Source organism: Silurus meridionalis, chromosome 12 (genome assembly GCF_014805685.1).
Source record: "Silurus meridionalis isolate SWU-2019-XX chromosome 12, ASM1480568v1, whole genome shotgun sequence".
Classification (NCBI taxonomy): domain Eukaryota; kingdom Metazoa; phylum Chordata; class Actinopteri; order Siluriformes; family Siluridae; genus Silurus; species Silurus meridionalis.
This window is the reverse complement of record NC_060895.1, coordinates 12,545,744-12,555,762: the sequence shown is the minus strand read 5'-3', so window position 1 is coordinate 12,555,762 and position 10,019 is coordinate 12,545,744. Positions and strand designations below refer to the sequence as shown.

Below are 10,019 nucleotides of genomic sequence, written 5' to 3'. Positions count from 1 at the left end.
TGTGATGGATATCTTTCATACACGTCACAAGTTGATATTAGCAGTTCTTTCTTAAAAGATCAAGACTAATTTGGGTCTGTGGAAAAACTTATTTCACTCAAACAATACAAATTAATTTGAATCTCTTTGTTAAAATAAACCTACCATAAAAATTCTGTACTGTTTATGTCTTTGTAAGGGGGAAACTCACAAAATCAGCAGGGGATCAAATAATTATTTCCCCACTGTATCTACCTATTGATAGATCGATAGATAAACAGGCAGATAGACACAGTTTTGTTATGTAGCACATTACTGCATTACACATAACTCTATCCAGTGCATACTTCAAGCTGATTAGGCAAAAGCAGCGATGTTTTTGTAGTAACCCGGTTAGCAGTGAAAAGCCTCTCACAGATTAGCATCATGATACAGTACTCCAATGCCAATATGATCAGACTCACAGGGCCAGTTATATTAACCTAACCAAATCCCCTGCAGATGTCCACACTAACCTTTACAGGTGACCTCAGTAATTATTCCTGAATCAGACTTGCAAATCACTCTAAAATGAGATGTATTGTAGCTGTTTGAGTGAATTAAGCAATATTTGAGTAGTGGCCATGCTTCCTGGAAACTTTAAGATTTTTTGATGTTCACTGATGTTCAGACCAATTTTGAATTAAATAATTCACATGAGTAGGTTTTGCATATATTAAATATATGATCAAATTGTTATAAATTGTAGTCAGCGCTGTCACATTTGTTAAATGGTCAGTAGATTCACAGTAGATAGTAGATGCTTCTTTTCACACACATAAATAGACTCATTATGACAAGCTTGATGGCGATAGCTCTCTTAATAGTGGTAGCATATTTTGATAATTGGTGAACTTCATACTTTACTAAAGCAACACCAAATTTTTTAAGATACTACAAAAATCACAGACTCACACAGACTCACGACTGTGTAGCAATGCACAGCTCGAACCACATCATCAAGTTCGCTGATGACACGACCGTGGTGGGTCTAATCAGCAAGAACGACGAGTCAGCATATAGAGAAGAGGTGCAACGGCTAACTGCCTGGTGTGGAGCAAACAACCTGTCTCTGAACGTGGACAAAACGAAAGAGATGGTTGTGGACTTCAGGAGAGCACAGAGCGACCAATCTCCACTGATTATTGATGGATCCTCAGTGGAGATTGTCAAGAGCACCAAATTCCTTGGTGTTCATCTGGCAGACAACCTCACCTGGTCACTTAACACCAGCTCCATCACCAAGAAAGCCCAGCAGCGTCTCTACTTTCTGAGAAGGCTGAGGAAAACCCACCTCCCTCCCCCCATCCTGTCCATGTTCTACAGAGGGACCATTGAGAGCATCCTGAGCAGCTGCATCACTGCCTGGTTTGGGAACTGCACCGTCTCGGACCGCAAGTCCCTACAGAGGATAGTGAGGACAGCTGAGAAGATCATCGGAATCTCTCTCCACTCTATCATGGACATTTACACTACACGATGCATCCGCAAAGCACACAGCATTGTGGACGATCACACACACCCCTCACACACACTTTTTACACTCCTACCATCAGGAAAACGGTTCCGAAGCATTCGGGCCGCCACAACAAGACTAGTTTTTTTATTTTGTATAGGTTTTTTTTTACAGTTTTCTTGTACAGTACTGTATAATCAAGTATACAGTAGGTTTACTGGTCGGCGCTATATAGGGTTTTATGTCTTGTCCTGTGTCATCTGTCTGCACTGTCTGTCTGCACTGTTTGCACCAGGTTGCACTCGATGCACTTTATGTAGCCTGTGTTGTAGCTCTATGTTGTTTTGTTTGTTGTTGTTTAGTGTAGCACCAGGGTTCTGGAGAAACGTTGTCTCATTTTTACTGTGTACTGTGTACCACTGTGTATAGTAGAAATGACAATAAAAGCCTCTTGACTTGACTTGTGAAATCTTAGGATTACTTAATCATTAAAAATATCCACTTACAGAGTAGTATTGAGAGTCAAAATTGCTGCTTGATTGGACTTGCTCGTGAATAACAATTATATGAACAAAACCTTGGCCCAGTGTTTAAAGACAATCTTCAGAATATTTTCCTGCATAATAGGCTTTTCAATGTTCATGTGAATCCATGCAATCAATCATGAATTGTATCTCTTCAAGTCAGTTAGGCTTTCCATGGCTAGAATTTATTTAAGTGGCCATATTGTTTTTTTTTTTTTTATCATTTTAAAAAAGTATTTGTTATGCACATTTGCATACTGCCAAAATGTACAAGGCCTGCATATTGTGCCACCATTGGGTCATCAGAAAAAAGGGGAGGGGTTGTATGGAAGTTGAAGAACAAATACAGAAAATGTTGAAAGAGCTTTGATGCTTGGTGCTATAAGAAAGAGAGGATACTTTAAAGAAATATAAGGGAAAAAAAGAATTAAAAAACAACAGCAGTATGTGCTGGCCACAATAAAAAAAGAATTCTGGGAAAATGTTATATGAAAAGCATAAACCTGGCTTATAACACTATGGCAAAATAGCTCAATTTTTAATAAGTATAAACTACATTAAAGCACAAGGGTTAATGTAACAGATGCAATAGAGAGAGCAATACACAATATAATTGCAAATTAGAGACATCACACACATATACATCAATCAAATCATTCAATCAGAGTTTATCTGAATAAATTTCTGTTCCAAATGATCCAATCTTACTTACTTAATTTAAAGTGACCTCTGTGCTTCATGGAGTTTTATTAAACCCCAAATGCACCTTTTATTTTCATGGCATAAACAAACTTAAGGCAGTCAAAGAAGAGAAAACAATAATAATATTAATAAAACATTTTAAAAACAATGAAGTATGTCATCATTTTTATTAGAAGTGTTTATGAATCTTTCATTGTAATAAATGAGACTAAGAGCTAGACTACGACTAAGAGCTATTTTTTTTTTTACCCAAGTTTCTAGAATATTTTAATACTTTACAATTAGAATGATAAAACCTCACATAGCTTGAATGGGAACTACGCTGTCCCAATTTCCTCTTAAGATTACGTTACATGATAAAAGTATGACTATTGTTAAGAAGATGACGCTAGCTAAAAGCCAGTGGCTATTGTTAGTTGTGTAGCCAACACTAGAGCTACTAGAGTATGATAATAGTTCCCTACCTGGTACAAACTATGTTAGCTAGCAGATAATGACAGTTAGCTTGCTAATGAGACTAATGCTAGAGATTTAGTTATATCTTGAACATATCATCTGTGCTAAGGATCTTATTCTGTTAATTAAGATTATTGCTGGTCACTTTGGAAACCTTGTACTACTTGTATATACCTCAAGACTTTGGGTGGCAAGTCAACACATTTTAATTTAGTTTATCAAGTTTTTTATTTACCTGGTTAAACATAGCAGCACCTTAAGTTGCACATGAAAGTCTCACAGATAGGGGAAAAAACAACTTTAAAAATAAACCCAACAAAACAAACATTAAACAGGAAATGAGATGCTGGGTAATGCTATGTGTTTAAAAGCTTCAACTTTGATGTGTATATATTTCTTGCTTCTTGAAAGTGTGCCTTCCTTTGTTCTGTAAACCAAAGTGTATAAAAATACATAGACTATTGAATAGCTCAAAGTAAATTGTCACTCATTAAAATTGTTCTTTGGAATATGTACAGGTCATCGGCGAGGAGAAATATCTTCCCGGAAGATATGTGTTCTTCTGTTGAATTGTTCACACGATCCTTCCACTGCGACGAATGGAAGACGGCAGGAATTCTTCAACATAAAGTGTCTGAGCCCCAAGGAACATACAAGGCAAAAAAATGTGTAAGATTGAGCATAAACACTAGAGAGAAGGTGACAAGCAACACAGAAATTTGGGGCATTTTTTTAACAGATCCTCCATTATTTTACACAACCCTTAAAAAAAATTGGAACATGACAGGTTTGTCACAATATGTCCAATGAAAATCAGTACACTATATTTCATAGTCATGCCTGCTTTAGTCGTAAAATCAATTTGTTACATTTTTACCCTCTAACTTTTGAGTCTGGATCCTCAGTAGCTTATAAGTAGTGAACCCGAGTTTGTGACCGTCCAACACAAGTATGTCAAAAAAACCCACGTACAAGACGAATGTTAGCAAACACATACAGTAGCATTTCCATGCTCCTGTAATAGACCTTGTACTTTGTTGGACTGCTTTTGATTTTTGCTCCCACGTCTTAGAGACGGACGCTCGCTGTACCTCCGACGAGTAGTGCACGAGGAAGCGTGGCTGTGGGGAAGACTACGGCGTGCCCTCTTTCCTGCCGGGATGGAAAGATCCTCCAACATCCGTTTGCCAGTGTGCACTATGTCACTATTCTTGCCACTCATCAACCTTCTATCGCTGAGGTCTTTGCTTGGAAAGTCAGACTTTGTTATTTCAGAGCCGCTCGTCCCACCATCAGTATTTTGATGTTGGTCCAAGGATTTCAGTTCACAGCCAGAAAAAGACACATCTGCCCCCTTCAAAAAACAAATGCATTTCAAAGATGTAATTTAGACTTTAAATACATGGTGTGCCTAATATCAAGTGACTCGACCACAAGGACTACTGAAAGTGTTCCAGAAGTGATACAAACCTGGATGTGTGGTGTGCTGGATGGAGACTCTGTAGTAGAGCATGACTTTGCTCCTTGTAGATTGTACACAACTTCATATGGAGGCAAAGGTTCAGAAAATGCCCCCTTTGGCTCCAGACAAATGACTATAGCGCTCGTGTTGTCAGCACGAAGCAGGCGCTGACTCCATCTTTGAAGGGCCTGGTTTACCAGCTCCTGAGCACTGCAAACATTTTGCCTTGTCCTGTGGCATTTAGTCTGTGGAGTACAAAGACTTGAAAACAATCCTTTTTTAAAAAAAAAACAACAGATTTAACACAAATAAATCATATTCTGCTAATAAATAATCTCACCTTGGCCCTATCAGTCTCCTCACACATGGATACTGCTTCTTGTGGTGAAACCATGTTCCAAAGGCCATCGCTGCCCAGGATGATGTAGCGGTGCCGTTTTAGGTCAAGTTTAATAACAGCAGTGTCGGGCTCGGGCGAAACTACAAACTCTCCACTGTAGAAGTCATAACTCCATAGATCACCTGGAAAAACATACATGGCCTGGTTCAGTGTTTCGAAATGTTTACAAAAGCTTTTCATCTTTTTTTTCCAGCTTCAAGCTTTTTTTTTTTTAATCATGATAGAAGGAGAACCAGGGGATCCAGTTATTTAGTAATATTTAACTCACCTAAAGCTCGAGCTACTGCAAGGAAAGGAATCTGATCAATGACCGTGCTCCTTCTGACTGGTCCATTGTGAGTGAGCCTGGGTCTTTTCCATACCACTCGATTCACCCCAGATTTTTTAATCACGCTGAAACAGTTAAGAAAAAAGGTCAACAAAAAATGTTTTTACAGCAACATTTATAGCCTTCTTATTTCCCCCCACATATTTCTTACAATAAACTATTTATATCAGCAAAGCAAAAGAGTGCAGGTGTGTGTGTGTGTGTGTGTGTGTGTGTGTGTGTGTGTGTGTGTGTGTGAGAGACTCACCTCCCTCCCAGTCCCTCAATTCTTTTCCTCTCTTTGGGTAGCTCAGGTTTGTGATCTTGTGTGATTTCTTCTGCTCGAAGAACCTCATCATTGGGACTGTCCTGCACTCCCAAAACCACAGCCGAGTCTCCAACATGAGCCACATACACACGATCACGGCGAATTACAACGACACTTGCGGTTGTTCCAGATGTGCTAGGAAGGCCAGTTGCGGTCCTCGGCCACTCTGCTGCAGGAAGCATACGGCACAACCAATTCAGCATTATTCAATAAAAAAAATGTAAATGACTAAATCCGTACATTGATCTGTGCATCCTTTCCTACATTGTTAATTTCTCTGGGTGATATCTGTAATTAAAATCTCTTTTCTATAATAATCTTCTAACATCCTGGTAGCTATAAATGAAAATTTGCCATTAGTTGGTTTATTTTCTCATGATTGTTCAAGTAAAAAAGGAAGTCATTATTTATACATTCAAAATGTAATGGTTTACAATGATGATGTAGCCACACCCTTATACCAAAAACTTGCTTACTTCTTCTGTTTAATGGACTTCCAATGAAGACATAAGGCACATGATGATATAAACCTCAGCAACTGAATTTTACAAGACATTACATTGTGACATTCAAATCTTAATTTTTTGTAAGTAATTTATTGTCGATTTGACAAATAGATCCTCTGTGATATGCTCCTAATATTGACATAGAAATAAGAAACGGTGCACTTTGTTCAGATTTTAAATTGATCAGGTTTGCACCTTTTTTCGTTTGACTTTGCTCAGTCATCATTCTTGCCCTCTCTACAAAGCAATCGCACATCACATTGAGTAATAAATGATTAAATGCTTCTAAATGTGTCATTAGGCGATATGTTTAAAACACTTGAGATCCAGTGTGTTGTGATTTATGTAGGAACTAGATCTTCATAGGTAGCATTAAATCAAACCAGATTCGTTCGATAAGTTCAATGTAGTAAGCTGTTATATCCTGAAATAACCCAAAATCATACATTATATCCTTATAGATTTTACTTTTAAGATTTGTTTATTAAATATGCCTAAATGTTTTTTTTAATAATAGTTCATACCTAGTATTTAATTCATTGGTTCTCGCATCTTTCCAGCTTTGTGTACAGAAGGTCTGCGAGTTTATCATAAAATGTTAAGTGTACCTGATAAATGTACAGTTGAACGATGTTGCATCATAGCTAATTGTAATATCATCCATAGTTAGTTTATTATTTAAAAAAATGGACTGACAGCCTTATTTCCTAAAAACATACCCTGAAATGTTGTTATTATACTATAATAAAGCACATAGTTAAAATCGTGATGTCTGTACTAAACTGATTTCTGTTTAACATTATGAATGCTGTTGCCTGGGCTACTGTTTTCAACAGAACTAAAATGTATTTGAATTTCTGCTGTGTGCATGCTGAAAGTTTAAAGTTTTGTATGTATATCATGCATTATATCAGTGTCGTTCATCAGTACAAGCTCTAAAGAAAAGGTTGATTTTTTTTATGCACACTGTAAATGAATAATCTATTCATATATGGATCATATAGGTTCAGCTGTGAAATTTACAAATTTTATACTTAATGATTCCATGTTAATTCTACACTGTTGGGTGTTTTAAGACACTTTAACTGTATTCTTATTTCAAGATGTTATGTTAAAAGTCTCTGGATCTTTTTTTTCTTGTATTCATGTGTCATATGTAAAAATCATTAATGCTGATAGCCATTGCTACTAAACTACAAAGATCAGGATGAGTGCTGTCGAATTAGTGACTTAATACCATTTACTTTCTACATTTAAAAAGAAAGAGGGCAAGACAGAGAAAGAAAAAGAGAGACGCTGACTCATCACTAGTGTGTGAAGCCTGACCAAATTGTGCATGTGCAAGCTAAAGTAATCTGATGTCGTTTGTCCCACCTGTGCTTTCCTTTCTTCTTCATTTTACATTCTCTCCTTAGTTATATTTACAGGTAATAAAAGCGAGTTGTTCCGCCTCTCCCTGTTTCCCTTGTGACTTTTCCACTCTAATTATAATCATTGTTTCAGTTGGTATGACTCTATTTTGTAAACACATAAACGGTCTGATTGTGGTACCATGAACAAAGAGGACACATTTCTCCAAGAAGTTATAATCTATTATAAAACCCTTCTATTTCAAGCATCATGTTACCTGTTTTCATATGCAAACAACCAAGACTTTTAAATAAATATGCAAAGTAGCCCATTTCTGAGCTTGAAGTGTCGACTGATTGATCACATGGGATCTGATACACTAGCATAAAAATAAAATAAAAAAACACACTTCTTTATCCTCTTTTTAATTGAACTCACTAACAGTATCATGTTCCTACATTCCTCACTGACTGTCTAATGAAAAATGATTAGAGTTGACTAAGTTACTCACTGACTTAAGTCTGAAATTATAAAACAAACAACTTTCTGCTTTTCATTTTGGTTCAAGGTTCCTAACATTATCCACAAAACCATTGGATTACATACTGACAGTAATGGAAATTGACTAGAGGTCCTTACTATTCTGTGCAGGAAAAGCCAAAGGAAATGCCTTAAACTTAAGAATTCCTACTTGGGAACCAAGGAGACTTCCATACTCAAGAGTTCAACAAATGACATGAAATGAACATGGCTGCCTACAGCATGAACAGTAAACAAAGTGGCAATTCTTACCATTAAATGAGTTGCACAATTATATGCTATAGATCAATAGACTTAGATATATTTTCACCTGTTAAATCAATTTTATTGATTACACAAATCAATGTTTTGAAGAGGTAAACATACATCAGTCAGATGTCTAGCTATCTGAACAAAAGGCAAACATGGAGACTGTGTTTTTTCTTCTCACTTTAAAAACTTCTAAATAAAAGGACTGATGCGGCAGCACTTTAGTCCTGTAATCTGGCAAGACTTCTAACCTCCTCATCTGTACATTCTGATCAAACAGCCCATGTTCCAAAGCTTCAATCGTCCTGTTAATCCCATCCTCTACAGCACTGCACGCATCATTTCAGAGATCCCTGACTGGTCAAGCCAAATTTCTGCCATGACTCTGAACAACTGCATAACACAGCTGTACTGTATTCTTGGAGTCCAGCATTGTCTCTACATCGGATTTCTCATTAGGACCACATGGGAAGTTGGTGGGAAAATGATGAGTGAGCAAAAAACACTCTCTTGTTTTCGGCAGCTGTTATTATATTTGACTATGCAAAAGATTTCACGGAAATAAGGATCAATGAATAAATGAAGAGGACTAAACATCTCCCTTGCAGTTTATCATTGAGACAATTAAGGAGTTTCAGGGTGGAGGTTTTTTCATGAAGCTGAATCAGAAAGAGATTAATTGCCAGCTATGCACATACAAGAAATTGGCTTTGGTGACAGATGCTTGCAGTACACAGAGAAATCAACTAATAAAAAATATACATATATGTGAAAATAATGTGCAAATGTATATACAAATAAACAAAATAAGACAATTTGTAATTGGGGATTGTACAGGTGTGCTAAAAAAAAGGAATAGAATAGAATATGATGTATGGATGCACTCAGATTTTATTTGTATTGAATACTATAGTATACAAATACAATTTCTTTATTGAATTTCTTGAATGGAAAGAGTGCAAAACTGTTCATAGCAAATCTGAATTGAAGGCGTTGTGTGTAAAATATTAAAGGGAATCACATTGTGATTCTATCGTAAAGCTGTGGTCGTGCTGATGGATGCTCACAACAAAAAAGAACACGGGCTCACTTACGCAGTTTCTTCCACATGGCATGGTGGCAGGCGATGAATCCCTTCCGTATGGCTGCGCAAACCTCTTCGTCGTCTGTGGACCAGAAACCTCTTTGTTTTTTAATCAGATCCCAGAGATGTGTCTGGGCGTAGCGCGCCGCGTCGGGGCCGCCGTGCCCGTCGAACACAGCGTAGAAAGCCACGGCCCGCGAGGGACGGTCGCCGTCAGCCTCCGCGCTCTGGGCCGACGAAGAGGCAGCGGCGCCGCAACTCGCCGGCGAGATCCGCGAGCCCTCGGGCCGTTCCGCGGGCGCGGTTCCGAGCGGGACGCGCGCGCTCTCCACTTCCGTCTCGGCGGCGGCGTTCAGCTCGTCCTCGCTCGGCTCATCATCCTGCTTAATCTGGACGAAATCCTCCATGTACTTTCTGCCTCCTTGATCCAAATAAACGCTCGATCGACACGAAAACACGTTCTCCATGATAGACCGCACAGCACACAAACACACACGCGTACACCACAGACGATTTTACAGTGAAAACGGCGCAAAGCTCGACTCGGCTCTTTGTTTATTTTCGACCTTTGTAGGCATGCTCGGAAAACTGTGACATCATGGACGGGGGTCGTTTTTTTTTTTTTTTATCCGGAAGT

General features: G+C 38.1%; 1 protein-coding gene across 1 annotated transcript; it reads right to left on the bottom strand.

The window, feature by feature from the left end:
• Positions 1-3,365: 3,365 nt before the first annotated feature.
• ppm1da (protein phosphatase, Mg2+/Mn2+ dependent, 1Da) lies at positions 3,366-9,995 on the bottom strand. Its single transcript, XM_046862865.1, has 7 exons — positions 9,393-9,995; positions 5,594-5,822; positions 5,287-5,411; positions 4,959-5,140; positions 4,627-4,863; positions 4,248-4,510; positions 3,366-3,790 (listed from the first exon to the last, which is right to left on the bottom strand). Exons 1-7 carry the CDS (start codon positions 9,847-9,849, stop codon positions 3,676-3,678), a joined length of 1,608 nt encoding a protein of 535 aa, XP_046718821.1. The 5' UTR covers positions 9,850-9,995; the 3' UTR covers positions 3,366-3,675.
• Between the last annotated feature and the right edge of the window lie 24 nt (positions 9,996-10,019).